Source organism: Colletotrichum fioriniae, assembly GCF_027942845.1.
Source record: "Colletotrichum fioriniae strain IMI 355084 chromosome Unknown scaffold_19, whole genome shotgun sequence".
NCBI lineage: Eukaryota > Fungi > Ascomycota > Sordariomycetes > Glomerellales > Glomerellaceae > Colletotrichum > Colletotrichum fioriniae.
Window position 1 is genome coordinate 482,747 of NW_027076855.1, and position 22,350 is coordinate 505,096.

At 52.3% G+C, this 22,350-nt stretch overlaps 6 protein-coding genes across 6 annotated transcripts; 5 read left to right on the plus strand and 1 right to left on the minus strand.

The window, feature by feature from the left end:
• Nucleotides 1–2,329: 2,329 nt before the first annotated feature.
• N0V96_011864 (uncharacterized protein) lies at nt 2,330–2,788 on the plus strand (the record flags this gene model as incomplete). The annotated part of the gene is made up of 1 exon (XM_053192588.1): nt 2,330–2,788. One exon carries the CDS (start codon nt 2,330–2,332, stop codon nt 2,786–2,788), a length of 459 nt encoding a protein of 152 aa, XP_053049945.1.
• Nucleotides 2,789–6,136: 3,348 nt separating this feature from the next.
• On the plus strand, nt 6,137–7,904 carry N0V96_011865 (uncharacterized protein; the record flags this gene model as incomplete). The annotated part of the gene is made up of 7 exons (XM_065759421.1): nt 6,137–6,652; nt 6,710–6,790; nt 6,843–6,905; nt 6,966–7,071; nt 7,164–7,513; nt 7,576–7,677; nt 7,755–7,904. The coding sequence occupies 7 exons, from the start codon at nt 6,137–6,139 to the stop codon at nt 7,902–7,904; spliced, it is 1,368 nt and encodes a 455-aa protein (XP_065611985.1).
• Nucleotides 7,905–8,078: 174 nt separating this feature from the next.
• N0V96_011866 (uncharacterized protein) lies at nt 8,079–8,352 on the minus strand (the record flags this gene model as incomplete). Its single annotated transcript, XM_065759422.1, has 2 exons — nt 8,079–8,309; nt 8,347–8,352. 2 exons carry the CDS (start codon nt 8,350–8,352, stop codon nt 8,079–8,081), a joined length of 237 nt encoding a protein of 78 aa, XP_065611986.1.
• A 2,627-nt stretch (nt 8,353–10,979) lies between these two features.
• N0V96_011867 (uncharacterized protein) lies at nt 10,980–14,249 on the plus strand (the record flags this gene model as incomplete). Its single annotated transcript, XM_053192585.2, has 11 exons — nt 10,980–11,162; nt 11,216–11,963; nt 12,016–12,140; nt 12,188–12,330; nt 12,390–12,541; nt 12,613–12,819; nt 12,887–12,966; nt 13,017–13,156; nt 13,208–13,641; nt 13,697–13,872; nt 13,938–14,249. 11 exons carry the CDS (start codon nt 10,980–10,982, stop codon nt 14,247–14,249), a joined length of 2,700 nt encoding a protein of 899 aa, XP_053049942.2.
• A 1,625-nt stretch (nt 14,250–15,874) lies between these two features.
• On the plus strand, nt 15,875–17,001 carry N0V96_011868 (uncharacterized protein; the record flags this gene model as incomplete). Its single annotated transcript, XM_065759423.1, has 2 exons — nt 15,875–16,163; nt 16,244–17,001. The coding sequence occupies 2 exons, from the start codon at nt 15,875–15,877 to the stop codon at nt 16,999–17,001; spliced, it is 1,047 nt and encodes a 348-aa protein (XP_065611987.1).
• Nucleotides 17,002–18,383: 1,382 nt separating this feature from the next.
• Nucleotides 18,384–20,543, plus strand: N0V96_011869 (uncharacterized protein; the record flags this gene model as incomplete). The annotated part of the gene is made up of 3 exons (XM_053192583.2): nt 18,384–18,833; nt 18,894–20,226; nt 20,284–20,543. 3 exons carry the CDS (start codon nt 18,384–18,386, stop codon nt 20,541–20,543), a joined length of 2,043 nt encoding a protein of 680 aa, XP_053049940.2.
• Between the last annotated feature and the right edge of the window lie 1,807 nt (nt 20,544–22,350).

The following is a 22,350-nucleotide window of genomic DNA, read 5'->3' on the forward strand; positions in this document are numbered from 1 at the left end:
GATCTCGATAATGTCTTGGCCACATAGGATTATGCAGGTGCAAGGAGTCTTTTACAAGGCACAATCACTCACTGTTCCACGGCTATTAGAATAAAGCCCGAGGATCGGTGTCGAATGTAGCCGCGGCTGTTGTCTCGCCCTTCGACCTAGTCGCCATGAAACGCGTACGCAGTCATGGGTGCCCAGGCCAATGGTAAATGTCCGATTCTTTCTTTAGACGGGCGGGACGTCACTGAAGATCGTTAGAGGCTTCGGAATCATTTTAATCTCCTAGACCAGCATTGCGCCTCCGTATCATCATAAAGTACGGAGTGGCTTATCACCGTATCGCATGGACTTGTAAGAAATTCGGCTAGTACCTAGGTTCTCCGACTAAGTCAATACTTGGGTACTGAGCGGGCAAATACTTATACACAGTCACCATTGACTACAACTCGCTAGATGATTAGCGCTTGGACTGTACCAAATCCACAATGAAGGCCTTCTTCGGATCTGGCTTTTACAAGACATGATGGTGTCGACATGACTACTCCTTCGTGGCGTGGGGTGGTAATTATCCAGCTCGTCCAGCAGCATGCCGCTCGCATGCGACACTACATGTGCACGCAATCACCGGTGGGATCACAGTTGTTTTATGCTACCGAGTCAGCTGGGCCTCTGCAAGACTCAAGGGGCTGCCCGCAGACAGAAATTTTCTGGCGCAAGGTTTCACACTTAAGTGTGTTTCCGTCAGTGGCACGCGCCGTTGCAAGGAAGTGCTGTGGAACGGCTCAACCTAGCCTATTCAGACACGATCAGCGACCAGTCTCTAATGGTTAGCGGTCAGTCAATGCATCAAAGTCTCAAGTTCGACATGGGCCTCCCGTTCTCCCAGTAATTCAAAGAGTCTTTCTCGGCGCGCACGAAATCATTCTGAACTTGTTGCTACCAAAAGCTGTCAATGTCAGATCGACATTGCAAGCTGCTCTGCTTCGGAGAAGAATGATTCAAATCGTGTGTTGACTGACTCCATTGACTCGGATCGGCGTAGGAGTAGCTTTGGGTCCCAGCTCCGAGTCAACGTCGCCCGGTCCAATCAGCATCCACGGCCGGGAAGCGGTCCTGAGGCTGGAATGGTATATCCTCGTATGCGACGTTTTTTCGGGCTGGTAAATGGCGTATGCCGTTACGGTCGTAGAATGGGATCTCTTGGAAGTCTTGGGCGCGGTCTTGGTATCCCGATCGCTGGCCAGACCAACTGTCTTGGGAAACGCCCGGTCCTTGGCCATCGGCAAGCAGACAGCTTGGCGACCATTGTAGGTACTCATGTGCAGACTACGGCTCTTCTAAGTAATTCACGGATATCTCTTGTCGGAGCTGCAAATGGTCAAACGGCCTTGCAGCTGCTAGTCTGCGGCAGGTCGCAGATCGTATCCTCGGTAGACGACCCCTCATGCCCCAACGTCAAACATCAGCTTCATCTATCTTTACTTCGCAACAACATGGGCAACAGAGACAAAATTGCAGCACTCCCATAGAAAGAAGCTGCTTCTCGACAAAGCCAGGGCCGCATCCAGCCCAGTTGCCAAGACTCTATATGGTTTCGGGGAGCCCTCGTAGTTGGAGGTCTTGGGACTTGGACCGTTTCACCTCCGCTCAGACGCACTTCTCCACCACATCCCGCGTAACCACCACTATCACCATACCAGCGATGGAAACCACATGGCCCCCCTGGATCAACCCGCGGCTCATCTGCCCTTCTCCTCGAATCCGAACCGGAAACCACCCCTCTCAAGGTCCGTGTGTCTGTTAGTCCCTGGTGTTTAGAACGCCCAAGAACCTATCATCTCTTGTCCAAGGCACCTGGAAGAGCTTCTATTTTGGACAGAGCCGCTTGGCCTTGGCAGCGGCAGGTCTTGACACGCATGACGGCGCCGCAACCCCGAATGGCATGGTCTCCGCGCCTCTCTTGTCCCATCCTCCACCTTCCAACTTCTCACCTTTGACACTCTCTTACTGGCTGTGGTTCTGGATCTGGTCGTGGTTCTCCACGCCAGGTATTTGAACCTCTTCTTGGCACTCCGTGGGGATTTCATTCATTACGCTCTCTCCTCCCACCTTGCCTTGCCACTCGTTGACGCGTGTGCTATTACCTGATTTCCGTCATCTTTCTTTATTTCCTCCTCACTTCAGCTGTGCTGTTTGTTCTGCTTCTTCGATTCTCCTCCACCAAAGGAATCCACTTCTTTTTCAGTACTACCTAATAATTCCTCTTGAGGAGAGAGACACTTACCGGCTGCGCCGACACACGATACCCAATCTTTTCAATTCAACTTTCCAATCTTTCGCCATGCAGATCACCAGCACCCTCATGACCCTCGCCGTCTTGGCCGTAGGGATCAACGCCGCCCCAGCACCCCTGAACATCAACCTCGGCGCATACTCCCCTGCGTTGGTAGTCGGTGATGGTGCGCTCACATTCGGAGGCGAGGCGGAGGCTGGAAAGGGCAAGGGAGGCGCTGCCGCAGGCGAAGGCGCAGCAGCCGCTGCCGCTGCCGCTGCCGGCGTTGGCGCTCCCGGAGCCGCTCAACAAGGAATCGTTGCAGGTCGAGATATTACAAAGAGGGTGGAGAAGCGCCAGAGCGGCTTCGATCGTGCCCTCACGTTTGCCGAGGCCGCGCTCACAAAGGGTCCCAAGATCCAGCTCGGAAACGGCGAGGGCGGTGCCGGCGTCGGCATCATCGTTGACAACAACCCTACCGCTGCTGCTCAACCAAACCGTGCCGGTAAAGCTGAGAGGAGGAAATAGGTGGAATGAATGTTTTGTTTTGCTTTCCGCGAGGGGAGGAGAGCCGTCACGTAATCTTGCTAAAGTCCGATCGAAGTAAAAGTAAGTTTGATGAATTCTCTCTGATAAGACGAAAGCAGAACGAATAGCTGACTCAACCCCCTTTTCAGATACTGCCATTGATACTCTGTCAGAGAAGTTGAAGTTCGCTCGCCTGGCCCCCGTTGATCGAACGCAATTCTGTTCTTCAGTCTTTCAATGAATTTCTGCGGACTTATAAAACCGGCAATCCGCGCGCGCACGCGCTTTCTGGCACTTTGGCATGATGATTTTCTCACTTATTTTCGTTCGTGTACTTTTGGGGGCATGTAATATTTTCCAGGCGTGGTGTAACTTGGGGGGACATAAAAAGAGATTCAAAAAATGACGCCTTGAGTTCGCGGGTGCAAAGGATAGATCGAGCACGATCAAGGACGTGACGACACCTGGAAATAGTAGCGATGATGTCCGGCATCGCGTCACCCGTTGAGGTAGCAATCAACTTCGTCGGGATTTGTTCAAATAATTGCCGTGTCCTTCCGGTCTTATCTTTGTGAGAGTGATGACGGACTCTTGTCCAAGTTGGCCGATGCAATGACTGCGTTAGTGCCTGCGTAGGTTGTTAGTCAAGGTTGAGAATTGGGGGCCAAATTCGCACACGCGAAGAAGGTCCGGCAACTAAAATGCCGCTGTAGTTGATATACACCGTGTCTCACTCGAACTAACCACATGAGCACTCCAGTCAAGGGTCTTGCCCACACCGATCCATCTCGACGGGCCAGCCCCCGTGTGGGTGTGTATACGATGTCTGACTGTGCGGTACTTGCTAATGGCTGTCCGCAACTCAACGACATTGGTTCGGTTGATCAAAACTCCTGCACCTCAGCCCGACCAACTCAGCCTATTGGTGGATCTGGCCTCTCATCCCCAGTTATCGCAAGTGTTGACTGGCAGAATCATGTGCGCGTTTTGCATGTTCATGGCACCACGCTGTCGGTCCTCACTGGCCAGCCTCAATGGCTTGCAACCTGCTTGCAGGTCTTTGGATGTGTCAGGCGCAGCCGTACGACATCGACAAGTCTGGGCAGAGAGGTGTCAAAACAAGGTTAGTCGCGTCCTGAGTGTCTTATCCGATGTGTCTTTGAGGGCGTGGTGTTGCCTGTGGCGCTGCAGCTCGTTCGTAGGAATCGCGTTTATGCCTAGTCTTGGCCTTGCGATGGAAGTATGCGCTGGATGCTACTTGGCACCCGTGAGAAATTGTAAGTTGGTACGCACATTTCACTGCGCACCACAGCCTGCTTCTAGATTCTTGGATAAGAGCGACACGTCTTGCACTTTCTTTCCTTCTTCTTTCGTACTGTGGCTTCTTCGGTCTCTTGACATTCATCCAAGTCATTCATTGTTTACCACACTATCCAAGTCATTTGTTGATACCATATTACCTGTAGCCGGTGAGGTCTTCTCGTCTTGGCTGGATATAACGGATAAATCACTTACCAACCAACCTGATGAGATCCTGTCAGCAATGCGTACCTCTCCCACTCCGATCTCGCTACAACCCCGCGAAACCCCTCTTCCCGTTGCTGCCCGACAGGAAGAGACAGGCTTTCATGTCATAACTCAGACGATCTATCGACCAAGCTCAACTTTCGTCACATACGTTACACTAGGGAGCGGGCCACCAACATCATACTCCGATGGCAACCCGGCTGATCCGCCCCCGGCCGCTGCTCCGACCGCGGACCCACCACCTCCGGACCGGTCCAGCGGATCCCTATCAAGCGCACAGATAGGGGGGATCCTGGGTGGTATTGTAGCCTTCGTCGCCATTGTTCTCATCGCTTGGTTCTGCATTTCTCAGAATAAGAGAAGACCAGGACCACCACCGGACTGGGACTCCTTTTACGACTACGACTCTTCATCCGACAGCGGGGTTACCGGGTCCCGTGGGCCCAGGACACCGAGGATACCTCCGCAGGTCCACCCGACCCGGGGCCGACGAATGCAATACGTTCCAATGCCACAAGAACCACCGCCCCTACCTTTCCACATTAATCGTTACGACGCATGGAAAATCAAGTTCAATGGACCAGCTCGCCGTCAGCAACCCCCGCCGCCTCAGCGGTATCGGACACGGTTTCCTTGAATCTGATCAAAATCTGGTCTCGGATGCGGCCTACCATTGACGCCGCCATCATGCGGATCCTAAAACATGTCTTTTTGTTACTCCAACATACTCACACCCACGGAAGAGGCTATTAAACATCTAAAGCGCGGGGAGAAGTAATTTGCGAGAATGTCATAATGTAATCAGATTTTGGGGATAGAGGGAGGACATCAGGGATATGATTAAGGACGACTGGTTGGCTTTTACACATGCAACATTTGATACCCCTCCGCTAGCAGCGGCTTCCATTTGTATGACGTCTTGATAGTCAGTTCAATTCCCAAACCCCTAAATAAATCAAGCTTGCCTTGGTATTTTTTTCGTTGCTGACTAGGTTTAAAAGCTCAACTCGCTTACGCATACTCTTTAGACGATGAAGCAGAACGATGGCCCCAATCATGACAGTCTCGACATCTTTGTTGTTTCGACTTGCTCAGGATACAATCAACGTGGATCATACCGTCAATGAAATGACCTCGATTACTTCGATCTGCCGCTGGGCGCCTCGACTGCCGTCGCTCCATGTCATCACCACCTACAGCCCGAACGGCGCCGTACTTCTACGAGGACAGGATGTCATCGCATAGTCTACGAGCAGATGGATTGATGCCAAGCAACCATCCCCAGAATTCCAGAGGATGAGGATTTCTAGAGCCCAGTGCTTCAAGAACATCTTCTACCTGTTATCTAATATTGTGTCAACGCCAAGGCCGGAAACGCGAAGCAAATTACACCCACCGGCTCGCTAATTGTCTCGCCAAGTTGTCCCTGACAATTTCTCCGCATGTTTCTTTACCCCGCGCCCACAAACGGGTACGATATTCGGAGAAGCTCAGGAAGGATTCAGTCGCAAGGGGTTCGTTAGGTTGAAGGGAACGCTCTTTGGGGAAGACTCAGCGTCTTTGCGCGCACCCCGGTCCGCGAAATCTTCCACCGACCGGCCGAGGGACCTTACATGAACCCCACAAATCTTCCACGTATTGTTGCATTCAATCTGGGAATTATAGTGATATGATCCGCCGCCGGTGATATTTCATTAAACTTAAGCTCTTGGGATTTTTGGTATTTGAGTACGGATGGTTCGGGAATTAGGACTCAAGTAGTGGTGCTTTCACGTCCCCAACACCACTCTGTCATTCCCGTGTGCGTGCAACTTTGTCAAGATGCGGTTCACCTCCTCGACTCTATGGGCCGCCGCCCTTGGCCTGTTGTCAATTGCTTCCGCCCAAGATGAGCTTCCTAAGCGCCCTAAGGTCGAGCCCGCTCCGTTCAACACCGGAAAGGCTATGCCGTTTTCGCCTCCCAGAGACAAAGACCGCTATTGTTATGTTAAGCCGAGCTGCACCGAGGGCAAGGACGACGCGCCGAAGATCCTCAAAGCCTTCAAGGAATGCAACGACGGCGGTACGGTGGTGTTCGACAAGACCTACCTCATCAGCTCGCCGTTGGACCTCACCTTCTTGAAGCACATTGACGTAGTAATCACCGGCGACATCCAGTTCAATGATGACCCCCTCTACTGGGCCGACAACAGTTTCAAGTTCGCTTTCCAGAACCAGTCGGTCTTTTGGAAGTTTGGCGGCGAGGATATCAACATCTATGGTGATCTTGGGAACGACAAATCTGTCATTGATGGTCGCGGTCAGGCATACTGGGAGGCCATTCAGACCAATAGTAGTGTGAGTTTACTGGGACATAAAAACTTCCCGGGTATACACTGACATGTATCACAACAGCTCTTGAGACCCATGTTGTTCTCTTTCGACGGAGCTAAGGGAGTGACAATGTCACACCTTCGCATGCGCAATCCTCCTAACGTGGGTTAATTATGGCTAACTAAACGAGATTGCCCCTAGCTAACGACTTCAGTGGTTCAACTTGATCGCAAACAGCACCGATGTCATCATCAGCGACATGGATCTCAAGGCCCAGGTACGTCAATTCGTTGGTTCACACCCAGATCAGGGCGGTGCAAATACTGTGCTGACACAGATGAACCAGAGCCAAAATGGTGTTAAGATTGCCAACTCCGATGGTTGGGATACATATCGATCTGATCGCATTGTGATTCAGAACTCAGTCATTATCAACACAGATGGTGAGTTCGGCAACGGGTAGTCTGGTTGCTTGCAGCCTGAACATCGAAACTCCTGTTGATGTTTCGTAAACTGATCTCGATGGCTTGTGCAGACTGTGTGTCATTCAAACCAAACAGCACCAACGTTGTCGTCCAGAACCTGGACTGCACTGGCTCACACGGCATGAGTGTTGGCTCCCTGGGCCAGTACAAGGGCGAGACCGACATCGTCGAGAACCTTTACATCTACAACACAACCATGGCCAACGCTAGCGATGCCGCTCGCATCAAAGTTTGGCCTGGCATTGAGACTGCTTTCCAGACACTCCTGAATGGTGGAGGTGGCCTCGGACGTGTGAGAAACGTCACGTATGACCTCTTCAAGAACATCAATAATGATCGGGCCATCACCATCACACAATGTTACGGCCAAAAGAACCAGACGCTCTGTGAAGAGTTCCCAGTAGGTCCACTACTTCTCTCGGGTCTCATTTCACAATTAAGTGCTGATCATGGTGATTCCAGGCCAACCTTACGATTTCCGATATCACTCTCAAGAACATCTATGGTGTGGTCTCAACCAAGCTAGACCCGCAAACCGGAAGCCTTGTTTGCAGTGCCGCAGACGTAAGCCCTTTTTACCCCGGCGTTGTTAGAGAGTGTGGGTTTTCCGGACACAAAATTGACTTAGTTTCATGAGATAGCGTTGCAGCAACATCCGCGCCGAGAACGTCACAGTCACGGTGCCGAGCGGGAAGCCGCCTGTGTACGAATGCAAAAACCTGGACAAAGGCTTGCTGCAGATCAACTGCACGTCCGGAACAGACGGAGATCGGGATACAACCAACGGATAGATGAAGTAGACTTTTGTCACAATTACTACAGCTACGAGCCTGTGCCAACCCCTCACATTCTTGACCACAACATATCAAAGTCATATTACATCGATCAGATCTTTCCAAAATAACAACATGAACGCTCTAGCTCCTAGGAAGTATTATCTACAACCCAGTTGATCTCAGTCAATCTCACCAGGTATAATTAGCGGCGTCATAACCCCATTCCTCAGCCTGAGTCCCATCGCCATGCCAGCGGCCATCAAAGCCCTCGTAACTCATGCCGTCCTCGCCTTGATCCTCGTCCTCATCCGAGTGATTACCATAGCCTGGAGTGATGCCGTACTCTTCTTCTTCGTCCATTCCAGCGCGATTCCACCAGTGAGTTTCATCTAGCTCTGTCTCAATCTTAGCGATACTTGCCTGTGCTCTGTGAGCCACGTCCTCCTTTAGAAAATACAGCCATGATTCCATCTCGGCAAAAATCTCTTTGTGAACCATGCCGGAGACGTCAATCGGTCTCATTCCGTCACCCAAGCTCAACTTCGCTTTGGTTTCAAACTCATTCCTTACTTGACGGAACCAATCTATCATGTGTTGAGGAGCGCCGCCGCGGGGAAATGGCTCGGCAATGTGCTCGCCTTGGAGAATTCGATTTCCAAAATCAGTCTCGGCCTGGCAATCGTTGCAAATGGTCTGCCCCATGGGCTGCTCGCTGTAGGTTTTGGTCATCAGATTCGGGACGTAAGAGTCGCGACAAATGATCGAGAACATGAAGGCTCCCTTGCATTCGGAGCATTGGAGCAATCTTCTGCACACTGGGCAGTCCTTTGGCTCATCCGATTTTGCCCGAGATCTGAACCATGATTTGAGGCAGTCTTCCCCAATCATGTGGCCACAGGCAAGGATAACGGGCAGTTCACATCCAACTTTCCAAGACGTACTTTCGTCTGCGCAATCCTCCTGACAGATGGAACAAGGAATGCAACATTTGATGCTCGGGTCTTGAAGTGATCTGGCATAGTCGTCGCGAATATTTGGCCAGTATGACGATGTGACAGTTTGCAGCTTCTTTGGGCGACAACTATTTTGGTAGTACATATGGCAACCGGTCGCAGATTCCCATGGGCTTTGTATAAACGCAGGCGACTGTACGTAGCTGCACCTACGTCTCTTAACGCTTTCATTTTCAATTCCCTCTTCAGACCGTGAGGAGCGTTTGGTACATGTCGAGTTTGTCGTCAGAGCTGGTGTCTCTCCAGAGTCGCTTGCCAGTGATCCACTTCCAGAAGCAGGTCGGTCAGCGATGTAAGCGGTATCAGAAGAGGCTACTTGAGTTTGGTTGATCTCAGGAGAAATTGGGACCTCTCCTTCGGGTGAGCTTGTGTCCTCCAAAATTCCAGACACACCCCTCATCCAGCAAAGAATGTCAGCCGAGTCGTAAGTAGGCGTGGCCATTGTCGACAAGCGATGTTACAAGTAAGGCACGCGAGCTATAGAAATGAGATGTTGGAGAAGAGATCCGGTCTCGCAGAATAAGGATATTCAAAAGTTGTAGCAGTCAAAAAGGTATTCTTGTAAACCAGATATGGGCTAGAGTTGCACGTGAGGGGCTGAAAATATGTTGGTAATGTCGTCAATGGTCAGGCTGTTGATGATTGTAGGTGATTGCAAACACTCGGTTGCGACGGACTGTTAAATAACATATCTAAAGCCAGATAGTCATCGATACAATAGTTTTAATGTCATTCACAGCAAAGGAAGCCTCTGAACAATCACGTTGTAGTCGTTCAACGATGTCAATGGCTTGAGTATTACCAAAATAGCTGATGAAAGCGCCGTTTGTCAACGAAGTTGGAGGTCAGATGTAGTGTAACAAAGCCATGATTCTTCAGAGATACGGAAAACAAGTAATAGAATGTCTTTTGCCCCAATGGGGCCCGCGGCAGGGTTTCAAACAACGGGAGAACAAAGAAGTTCGAAAGACTGGGGATCATAATCGCAGAGCGTTGGAAGCAAGTCAACCAAATTTGAGCATTGCATTGCTGGAGATGACTTTACAACTTTTCAGCTCACCTCTAACAATTGGTATCAACTGAGGGGAAGCTCATTATTGTTATGCCTGTCCCGTCTATGATCCGATCTAAGCCTCACCGACACATGTGCTTCAGAGCGGCCAAGTATTCTGGTAAATAAGCTCTCAGACAATCTTGGTTAAACGGTTGAAACCGGAGAAATTTCCAAGTAACGTCAATTCTGAAGAAAACGTGGACAAACGATTACGTACCGAGCTGTCGGACAGCGACTGAACAACGCCGACGTGCAGTCGCTATTGCTCGGACATGAGCTAATCTATAGTGTTGATGGGTCACCGACAAGAGGTCATCGTATTGGTAGTCGGTTCTCCCCCGCCATATGCCCTCCCCGGCCGGTGATCCCGGTCGCCAACATGAGCTTCGCTGGGTCCGTATCCGCAACACTCTGCGACCTCGGTGCGCAATTCGCGCGGATTTGAGTAATATTAACCTTGTTCTAGTTCCTAAAGTGGGCCCTGGAAAACTGGGCGACAATATTACAGGTCGAATGCATCTTATCAGATCATCTGATCAACGCGGAGCAGAAATCAAATCCTTGTTTGTTGTTCTTGCCATAGTGAGACTCTACCTGCTACGTCTGGCGCCAAGTCAAGGATCCAGATATTACTCAAATCCATGTCCGCGATCGGTCTTGCAATCCTTTAACCGCATGTTTTGAGCGAGAGCAGCGCGTGCCTGCCAAGACCCGACATCCCGCCGGACGACATGACCTTCCCAATAGAGGGTTACATTGGAGGCCAAGATAACACCATTCACACTGCAAAGCTCTTCATTCCGGAGACTGGCTATCTAAACTTGCAGAAATGGGGCCCTCTTTGGGTTTGCGAGTTCGTATTGCGCATCTAATCATCGAGCAGCTGGCAGACCGCCGGCCGAAGTTCATGTCATTCGGCAGTCAGCACACATTAAAACGCTATTCCATGGTCCAAGGAGAGAAGAATTCCACGTTCTCAACCGTTCAACTATCAATCTAGGTAGCTTCTTGATTGAAGTCAAAATGGCGTTCGGCACATTCGGATCTCTCTTGGTTTCCCTCCTTTTGAGCACCTCGGTCCTTTCCGCGGATGTTCCCGCCGCGGCTCTGGGTGACAAGAAGCCATTTTCACCACCCGCTCGACGGTTCGCTGTTCAATTTTCCCCCTCTGGCTCAGCCAAGTTCAGAAAGCGAGATGGAAGCCCAGTAAGTTACACTCCTGCCCTCCCCTACCATTCTCCCGGCTAACAGACACAAAGGACACGGAAGGCTTCTTTCAGAGCCTTCAACTCACCAACAACACGGCCAAACCAGCTCTAAACTTCACCTCCGACATCTTTCATGGCGCCTCATTTGACCTCCTCAACCACACTGCCAGCTCCCTACAGCAGATTGAGACTCTTCCTGAGGTTGAGAAGTTATGGCCTGTCTCAGTCGTGTCGGCGGTGAAGCCCAATGCCTCCGACATCATGTCCGAGCCGCTTCCAAAATGGAACCCTCACACGCTCACCAACGTTGACAAGGTCCACAAACTCGGTCATCGCGGCGAGGGTGTTGTTGTCGCTATTGTTGACACCGGAATCGACTATCTCCATCCAAACCTCGGTGGTGGATTCGGTGCGGGTTTCAAGGTCGAAGGCGGGTATGACCTCGTTGGTGACAACTATGAGATCGGGAGCGAGTATGTGCCGGATGCTGATCCCATGGACTGCGCCGGCCACGGAACCCACGTTGCCGGCATTGTTGCGAGCTCTCATGAGGACTTGCCTGGCGTCGCACCCGATGCCCGCTTAAGGATCTACAAGGTCTTTGGATGCGGTGGTAGTAGTATGGAGGACGTAATCGCCCAGGGCTTCATTCAGGCCTACGAGGAGGGCGCCGATATCATATCCGCCTCTCTGGGATCGAATGCTGGCTTCCCCGAGAACATCCTTGCTGTAGTTGCCTCCAACATTCAAGCCAAGGGAACTTTTGTTACGGTTGCCGCTGGTAACAGTGGTGAGATGGGTATGCTGCATCTTCTCTCTTATGATTCATACTAGACTGACTTGTGATGAAGGGCCCTTCTACACTAGTAGCGCCGCGAATGGCTTCGGTGTTACGGCCGTGGGCAGCGTCGAACATACCCAGACGGCTGCCTTCACGGTAGTTGCCAGATCGAGCAACAATGAGACACGCGAGATCGTAAGTTGGACTCATCAAAGCCGTTGGTTCTACTAACAACATCGCAGCTCTATGTCAGTTCCGACACTGCGCAATGGACGCTCAACGGCACAGCACCCGCCCACTTTCTCAACCAGAATTACACCGGACTTGACTCGTGCGATATCTGGGAGTTCCCCGATGTTTCGTCAGAAAGTGTTCTCATTCTGCCGTTAGTATTGCCACGTTGCAAGAAGGAAACACGTCTGTAGCTGATAATTACACGTACAGCCGAAGCACCTGCATCTGTGAATGCTGGCAAGTCCTCGACTCGAACCTCTTTGGAACGAGTGTGAAGTGGGTATTCTACTACAACTTTGAGGATGCTGCGTGGGAAATTCCCAACCGAAGCGTCTACAACCCTGAAGAGCAACCCCTCGGATGTAAGTCACTGCCATGACCTATCATAGCCTGCCTTGCAATACGATCATGACGTACTTACATTGAGAATCAGTTGGGCTCATCAGTCAAGAGGATGGCAAGTGGCTTGTTCAGCAAAATGAACGGGGTCGCAAGGTGGACTTTGAGTTTGTAGCCAACGGTGGCAAGGCAGTCGGCATTCCCGGCGCCAACTCCGAGTCCATCGCCGGTGCCATTGACTACTTTTCGTCCTGGGGCTTGACAGTTGACGGCCGCCTGAAGCCCGAGATCTCAGCTCCTGGTAAGTTATTCTCGTCCCAAAGTCCAGACATTTAAACAACTCGTCTTTGACTAACTCCATATACCAGGCGGTTCCATTCTCTCCACATATTTGACATCCGAGGGAGGGTGGGCTGTTCTCTCTGGGACCAGCATGGCCACTCCATACGTAAGTTGCTGTTTGGAAGCTTCCTCAACTCGTTCTGATCCGACTCATAGATTGCCGGCGTCGCCGCTCTCTACTTCTCAGCGAATGGCGGCCGCTCCAACATCGCCAATAATGCCGGCGACTCGGCTCACCACCTTATCACCTCCAGTGGCAAGCCCGTCGCTCACCATGATGGAAGCGGCTCTTTAGCGTACGTTTGTTCCTCAATGTCCAAATACATAACAATCTGACAAGCTATAAGCCCCATTCCCATGCAAGGTGCCGGCATCGTCGACGCCTTCAAGGTCATAACCTACAAGACATCCATCACCCCCGCCGTCATCAACCTCAACGACACCGACCACTTCCAAGGCACGCACGAAATCAAGATTGAGAACAGAGGAAATGAGACAGTGACATACAACATTATTCACGAAGCCGGTTCCACCATCTCCACTAAGCCCGCTTCCGATCCCGTGGTCGCGTTCCCTCCGGTGCCGTACTCCTCCAACGAGGGCGAACTGGCCACAGTGAAGTTCTCGGCGATTGCACTTGATATAGCTCCTGGTACGACTGGAGTTTTGACGGTGACTTTCATCGAACCTGCCGGTATCGATGCGAAGCTTTTCCCGATCTATGGCGGATATATCAATATTATTGGCTCTAACGACGAGTCTCTGCGGGTGACCTACGCTGGTAAGTAGATGATGCCAGCTCAAGGACGGCGTAAGAACTCACTGACCTTCCACAGGTATCAAGGGAAGCGTCTACGATAGCAACATCTGGGCCGACGGATGGATTGACCCTGTCATTCAAACCCCCGACTTTGTGCTAATTCAAGAGAATGACACCTTCAAGATGATCATCGAAGACACCTTTACTATTGACTTTGATATTCTCTGGCCTACTCGCGAGTTCAGCTTCGATGTATGTACTCCCGTTTCCCGCATCACATCCCAATGCTTCATCTGGAAGCAGCTAACCCTTTCAAGCTCGTCGACCCCTCCTGGGAGCCCACAGACTGGTCGTATCCCTTCGTCCCAGGCCAGAACAAATACATTGGCTCCCTTCAGCATTACAACCTCATCTCGGACGCCTACTTTGATGCTCCCGTCCAACAGTACCCGCGTCTGCCGTCGAGTACGTGGTGGCCGAGCGGCAACTTCTCGCACGGCAGTGCGATCGAGAGCGGCGAGTACAAGATCCTGTCGAGAGCGCTCCGGACGTATGGTGATTACCACAACGTTAGCGACTGGCAAATCAGGGTCTCTCCCAAGATCATCGTTGACAAGAATAAGGCTTGAGGCTCAGGCATGTAAGAGCATAAGATAAACTCTAGAGCAGAGAATGAACACTTAGTCAAGACGAAGCCAAAAACATGTCACTAAAGCAGGTTTATCCTGACCATTAGGTTGCACTGATTATCACATATTTTGCCACCTATGTTGCACTCGGCACCAAGCCCCATCATAGAAGGACGCAATATAATGATGACTCGTCCATGACTACCTTAATACATCCACCTCCAAATAGCGAAGCTTCCAAGCACAACCCCACTCCCCAAATGCGTCAACGCCTTTCCCCCGTCTCCTCTTCCCCCCTTTCCACCCATAGTCCTAACAATCCACCAATCCATGACTCCAACAAACGAAGTAATAGCCAACAACGCAGTCACCGCGTCTTCATTCCCGCTTCCCTCCTGATATGTCTCGAGCCCGAGGAACAGCAACCCCGTAGCTAGATCGCGCGCGGATTTGGCGTAGCTAAAAGCCTCTGGTTCTGCGGACAGGGGTCGGGCGATGCCGAAGGCGTCGTAGATTGCTAAGGGCCGGACAAAGCCCAGGAGGCCTATGAAGGTGAGGCCTGTGCCGAGGACGTAACTCGGGTAAGGAGAGAAAGGGGAGGCTATGTTCATGGACATGTTGTTCAAAATTGGCCGCAAGTGTGGTTTATAGTAGGCTTTGGTACCAAAGTTCCAGTATTTGGTTCTTTTCAAAATTACCTTTGGCGTGCAGTAAAAGAGTATCGATCAGGAAGGGGTGGTTTTCTCTCGGACTATGATCTCAGAGGGAGGGGCAGCTTAAGTATTTCAAACAGCGTTCATCTGATTTCGAAGACCTGGTCATGCGGAGCTCCAGGTTGGAGCTCACGGTAAAGGACTCGAGCTCCAAGCATCATGCGGCAGTCCGATGCGAGCGGGGTGGTATTGAAGCAGATCTCCGAGTACTAGAGGTCCGGTTTTCCTGGCTCTGATGGTCATAATCCGACGCAACATCCTGTCAGAAACTGAATTACTTGCCGGGTACTATGTCCCGAGGGTTGCAATGCTCAAGGACGAGCGCATCGATAGTCTATTAGTCCTAGGAGAACTACATTGAAGATGATGTGCCCCTCAACTCATTCTATGGAGCGCTGTCGTCCGATGTTTTACCTTCTCATCGCATGATACGAAGCTTACACCAAATGACGACTCCAATCAAAAGTTCGTCAATGGTCAGCGAGCAGTGTCCAAAGCTGCAAGGACCCAGCACCGCAAATTCATCCCGGTCTTACGCAGCCAAGATGCCGATATGTAGACCCACTTTCGGGCCGGACCCCGGGCGACTCCGGTGACTCCACCAGGGAACAAAGTACTTAGGCTTATTTTTTAGCGCAGACCAAGCAGGAAGGAGCCAAGCAAATCCCATCGCCCCCTGTCCAGCATCCCGATCCTTCGCATCGACACAGATGGCCGTCCACCAAGTTTTCTTCGCGATGGCCTCTTTCCTCCGTCATCCGCAACCGCACTCGCTGCCGTCGCCAGCAACAAGGGAGCGCTCGCCTCCCGTCCACTCGCTCAACACGCCGTGCGCGTGAATATCACCGGCGTTCGCAGCCAACCCCCGCAATCGCGATCGCGATAACTTATCGCCACCACCGCACCTCAGCCATGGCTCCCCCGAACACCCTCCTCACGCTCTTCACGACGCTACTTACAGCAGCGCACGCCTTGAACGTCACCGTCCCCTCCGAAATCAAAGCAGGCGTCGAGACAGAAATCGAAATCGGCTTCGACTACTGGAAACAGCCGTTCGTCTACGAGACCCTCCCCGGGCCAGTCTTTGACGACATCGTGGCGGTATGCCGCAATCCCGTAGACGAGGATGTTGGCTGCGGACACGACATGCTGTATGAGCACTACCAGTTATTCTTGCACACCGAAGAATGGATGTACACCTGTAAGAGCCCCCTTCTCCCCACCTCGTTATCCTTGCGCAATACCGAGAAAGAGCATCACTGACAACCGGCCGAATGACAGGCTACCTGAGCGACTTCATCCCAATGGGCACAACCAACCCTAAAATCACAATCCCCAAAAACCTCGGCCCCTCCGAAGCCTATAAAATCACAGCCATGGCCTTCAACGGCTCCAAAATTCAAACAAACTACTACGGCGTCGAATCCTCCCCGGATTTCACCCTCACAAACACAGACATCAAAGACTGGACCGCATGGGAATCCTACGGAGGCTGGCTGAAGCCGTGGCACTCCCTCCCCTGCTCCTCGTACGGCTGCTACCGCACCTGCGGCCTCGAATTCGCAGACGAGCACGGCAACAAGAAGCAAGGCACGGGCGCGGGGCTCTTCAACTGCCTCAACGAGTGCCCTGGCATTCTCGCGGACTGGAACGACCCCGACTCGCAGTGGTCGTGGTATAAAGCCTTCGACGGGCACGATTGGTCCGGCGAATCGACGGCCGTGACGACGAGCACGCCGAGCGCGGTGCCTAGTACTACAGGGTATGGGTATCAGACGATGGATAAGCAAGAGACGACATTATATGGCACGCCGACGGCGGCGACCGTGTACTCGTGGGAGAGTCTTTTGACGGCAAAGCCGACTTCGACGAGACAGGCTTCGGCGGGGAGGAGGAGGGCTAAACCTCCGGTGGCGGTGCCGAACAAGACGAGCTATACGGGCCTCATGGCGACGATGATTCTGACGTGCCTTGTTGCGTTTGGCGTTGGTTCCGTGCTTGGATGGATCTGGCCGGACGCATTGAGGCAAGATGGATAGAGGTGGCGGTTTTACATGTATGAAATATAGATAAACGTGACTTGGCCTACTTCGTCATGGATTAATAACTTGAAGATGAAAATGATAGTAAAATAATGCCAGACATACGTTCAATTGAGCCAGAATTTGCCTACTTCGTGCCCTCCTTTCGATGGCTTCGGCTTCTGGCTTCTCTGCATCGAAGCTCAAAGGCCGAGCGGATCCTCTTAGCTAATAATAAAAGCCACCAGATAACACCGCCTGCACCCCGCACAAGCTCGACGCATCAGCTGGGTGCTCCAGGGGGGGACACCCGGACGCACGCTTTGCTGCGGGGAACTCTCTGTGAGACGGGACTCGACCATCGGGATTCCTAGCCCATTTGTTTACCTCAAAACGTCTTGTTTGGGGGGCTGAGAAGCGGTAATTCTCGGCCCAGAGCGGTATTTGACACATAAGTACCTACCTTAAGGGGGGGAAGCTGGGGCTCTTTAACTTTGAGATTTGTCTTGATAACAGAAGGACCAGAACGGCAAAAGACCATACCGTATCATCAAGCTCATCTAATGAACGGTGGCAGTCAGGGATGAAGCTTGCCTGCTGCCATGTCATCTCAACGGCTGTCTCTCTTATCGGTATGTCGCTTCTACCGTAAGGTGCTCCTTAACCCTTGTATAGGCATGCCCCTCCACGGCGCCTTGTGCTCCCTTCTCTCGGGACTACTGTAAAGCAACGAGCGGCTATGGAGATAGCCTGTCCTGTGTCGCCTAGGTAGTGACAAGTGGTGTTGGACACCCTGCAGTGAGCCGACAACAAGCGCCCTATGAAACCAGGCCCTGAGCCGATTGCGGGGTTAGCCCAAGGGGGCCGCAAGGGCGTGATGCTCCCTTTTCTGGGGAACAAGCTTGGGCCGGCCGTCGGTCTGTGGAATGATCCCAGTTGCAGGCGTATAAACTCGTCTTTGTCGCCAGTCACCGGAAACCCAGTCCCGACTGACTTCAGTCAAACTACTCCATCAGGCTTCAGCTCAGAGGACGAAGCCTATACGCAGTCTCCAGAATTGTGCAACCTCTCCGCAGCGGCGCGTCATCGGTCAAACCCCGTATCCCGTACCCCGGTGATCGTTCGAGTCGTTCATCCACAGCTTGCTTGACGTGTGCCACACAAGCTCGACTCTTACTACCACGGGTAGACTGTTCAGTACTGACGCAGTTGCCAAGCGAGACTCTTCCCCCCCTCAGAGGTGTTTGATAACACTGTGAAGTGGTCAATCACACACACTCACACACACACATCCATCTCACTTGTTGATACCCCGCCCCCCTCCAATATACACTGCTGGCCGGCTAGTTGGCCTGTTATTGCCGTTCTTCACCATGCCTTTCAGACAATTGCCGGTGCCAATGGCACGTTGCTTGCGCAGCTTCGGCCCTGCAGGAGGGCGGCCAGGGAAATTAGTCCGCTTCAAGCAGACATTGGCGCCCAGCATAGCCGTTGTCGGCGGCCCTGCTCGTCAACTTGCCGGTTTCTCATCCGCTGCCCCACTGCATCGAAGTGGGGGATCAACATCACCATCATCCTCCCATGTGGGTGCTGGTATAAAGCCCACCACCTCTCGGCCTCTCGTCGAGGACGAGTTCAAGGCCACCATCGAACAAGCCCGGAACCTTTCCTCGAAATCAACCGAGATGTATACCGCGTCTTTCGCCTTCTTCGAGGCGCTATGGGACGCCGGCGTTACCCACTGCTTCGTGAACCTGGGCTCTGACCACCCCAGTATCATTGAAGCCATGGTCAAGGGTCAGAGGGAGCGAAAGGGAAACTTTCCCAGAATCATCACATGTCCCAACGAAGTAATGGAATTCCGTCTTTCCGAGTGCGTCCAATTGGGCATTTGCTAACGAGGTATCCAGATGGTTGCCATGTCCATGGCTGATGGCTACGCCCGCCTGACCGGAAAACCGCAATGTGTTATTGTCCACGTCGATGTGGGAACGCAAGGTCTCGGCGCTGCTGTCCACAACTCATCATGCGGCCGCGCACCGGTTTTGGTGTTTGCCGGTCTGTCTCCCTTCACCATCGAAGGCGAGATGAGGGGCAGCAGAACAGAGTACATTCACTGGATTCAGGATGTTCCCGATCAAAAGCAAATCGTTTCGCAATACTGCCGGTACTCTGGCGAGCTCAAGACAGCAACCAATGTCAAGCAAATGGTCAACCGCGCCCTTCAGTTCTCCAAGTCGGACCCGCAAGGGCCCGTATATCTTTGCGGCGCTAGAGAGGTGATGGAGGCCGAGGTCGAACCGTACAGCATTCGTCAAGAGGATTGGGATCCCGTTGAGCTCGGAGGGCTTCCCAAAAACGCCGTCAACAAGATTGCCGAGGCATTGGCTGGTGCAAAGGAGCCCCTGATTGTCACTGGATTCGGCGGCAGAGACCACCAATTCCCTGGCGCTCTCGTCGAACTCGCAAACACCGTCAAGGGCTTGCGCGTTGTTGACACGGGTGGTAGCGACATGTGCTTCCCTGCAGACCACCCTGGCTGGCTGGGACTTCGATTTGGTATTGAGGACGCGGTAAACACTGCCGATGTCATTGTCGTTCTCGACTGCGATGTACCATGGATCAACACCCTGTGCCACCCCAAGAAGGACGCCAAAATCTTCCATATTGATGTCGATCCGCTCAAGCAGCAAATGCCCGTCTTCTACATCGCCGCTCAGTCGAGATACCGAGCGAGCAGCCTGTTGTCAATTGAGCAGATTACTGCACACCTAAAGGGTCAGTACGCTGCCCAACTGGAGTCTGCGGAAGCCAAGGAGCGCGGAGAAAAGGTCAAGGAGTCTCACAAGCAACTCCTTGCCAAGATTGAGGAGAAGGCGCGGCCCAAGGCGGATGGCGAGTTCGGCACTGGCCACCTTACCCGGTCACTGAAGAAGCTGTGCCCAGAGGACACGATCTGGGCCATTGAGGCTGTGACAAACACCATTTTCGTCCATGACAATCTTCAGCCCACATTGCCCGGATCTTGGATCAACTGCGGTGGCGGTGGCCTTGGATGGTCTGGCGGTGGCGCTCTCGGCATCAAGCTGGCAACCGATTTCGAGAATGGTGGCAACAACAAGGGCAAGTTTGTTGTGCAAATTGTTGGTGATGGCACGTTCCTCTTCTCTGTGCCGGGTAGCGTATACTGGATCGCCAAGCGATACAATATCCCTATCCTGACGATTATCTTGAACAACAAGGGTAAGTGGTCGACGAATCCTTCCGGCGATTTGGAATCAAAAGCTAACGTGATGGTAGGATGGAACGCCCCTAGGCGGTCACTTCTTCTGGTGCACCCTGATGGTGAGGGCTCCAGGGCGACCAACGAAGAGATCAACATTTCATTCGACCCGGCACCCGATTATGCTGGCATCGCCAAGGCGGCAGCTGGTGGAGACTTGTTTGCTGCCCGCGTAGACAACGCGGCGGATCTTGATGGTGTGCTGAAGAAAGCTATTGAGACGGTGCAAGGCGGTCAGCCCGCTGTTTTGGATATCAAAGTGGCATTGGGTTCCTAGATATAGCGTTGACGAGTTGACGGGTTAAAGCGGAACGGCGAAGGTAGAGGATCGATATAAGCGGATGGCATTTCTTCTCCGGGCTGGTAGAGCGTGGCCTGGTAGATTTAACGATTGTCTTCTCAGACGTAGATGGACTGTCGCGGGGCTCGCCCGGCAGAATAGAGAGTGATCGGACATTGGAAGGTTATTGAGATATGATAGCGCTCAGAGAATCGTCGGGCGAGCATGGGTGACCCTGAGGCGTAAGTCAAACTCTCGAGTTGCTGCAAGGACAGTGGCTTACCATCTAGCTTTGGGATGGGCCATGTTCGTTGGCCAGCATCCGACGTAAGTAGCCACACGAATGAAACGGTGTTGTTGAGATGGTATTGTTGAACGCGAAAGCCGTTCGTTATCATTGCTGAAATGGTCTACGGGTAAGGGGTGAATGAAGCCAAGGGAGCCTGAGAGGCAGCGAGACCTCCCCTAACCCAGCGGGTAGATCTCCCCGAGAAGCCGGTCTGAATCATGGCTAGTCAGGATGGTGTGTAGTATATGCATCGAGTCTGACTGGCCTTGGAAGAATCCTAGGTTATTGGGGATGGATGGGTGGGTTTGCGGCGCATGCCTTGGGAGTTTGATGCCATATTCTTCGACAGAGTCGGGGAAATGAAGTGGTGTGGTGTCTAGCGGAGACCATGGGTGTGTTTGCCACCGATGGGTCGTTTGGACAAGGACACACTGGATGTTCGTATCATTATCGTCAGTTTGCCGTCACATCGAATCTGCAGCGTCGTGGGAAGATGCAGAATAATTCAACGGCAATTCAAGACATTATTGAAAAGCTCCACCAGCCAATCGCGCTCTGTATGGGTACCTAGAAGGTCTAGAAGATCTGGAAGTTGCCTACTGCTGTGCTGCCTGCCTCAATTATCCGGGGCTCGTGCATCAAATCTGGTCATTTGACAAGCAAAAAAGGGACCCCTAGAACTCCACTTTGAGCCACCATCGGCGCCTGCCTCCAGAATAAAACGGGGGGAGTGGGGGCACCGCACCGGCCAGACCAATGTCTGTGCTGCTCTTAGCTCTGTCAACCCCCTGCTCAAATTCACCACCACACCACATGGATGAAAGTTGCCCGCTGAGGGGATTTGGAGGAAGCGCATTCCAGGTTTGCGACAGGACTGAGAAAGAGGAAGGAAACACTGCAGGGCAAGGCAGGAAAGGGCGAGCGGATGCCACCTGCAAGACAACCAACACCTTACCTACATTACTTGTAACGCCTATCAAATACCGCATATCAAGGCAGCCGCGGGCAATGTGCTTGGGTGAATGAAATTCCGTTGATATCAGGGCAACCCATCTGCTATCGGGCCTTAACGGGCACCTAATCGCATCTTAGTCTTGTCCCGTCGCCAGGGAGCCCCTCACTTATTACACGAGAATTTGAACCGTCACCGCGGGAGCCGAGCTACTTCTGCAGCCGTCCTGTCCGATGCGAGGCGATGTAAACCCAAATTGGTGGTCGCGGCTGCCATATTGTTTGTGTGTGTAAGAGTGTGCGAGCGAAATGTGTCAAGTCCAAGTCAGCAGGTGTTGTTTCTGTGGTCCTTCCCGAGATGTGTGGATGGGAGGGATGACTGGGTACGCATCTACCTTCCTTGAAGTACCTTTACCATAAGGTAGACAAAGGAAGGGAAGGTGTAAGCATCACTTCCAAACAGGAAGGAAAACATAACACACGAGCACACAAGGAAGGCACGAAGGATGGCAAGAACAAGGAGTGGGAAAGAAGCAACATGGGCAACAAGGAAGGCGCTGCTTC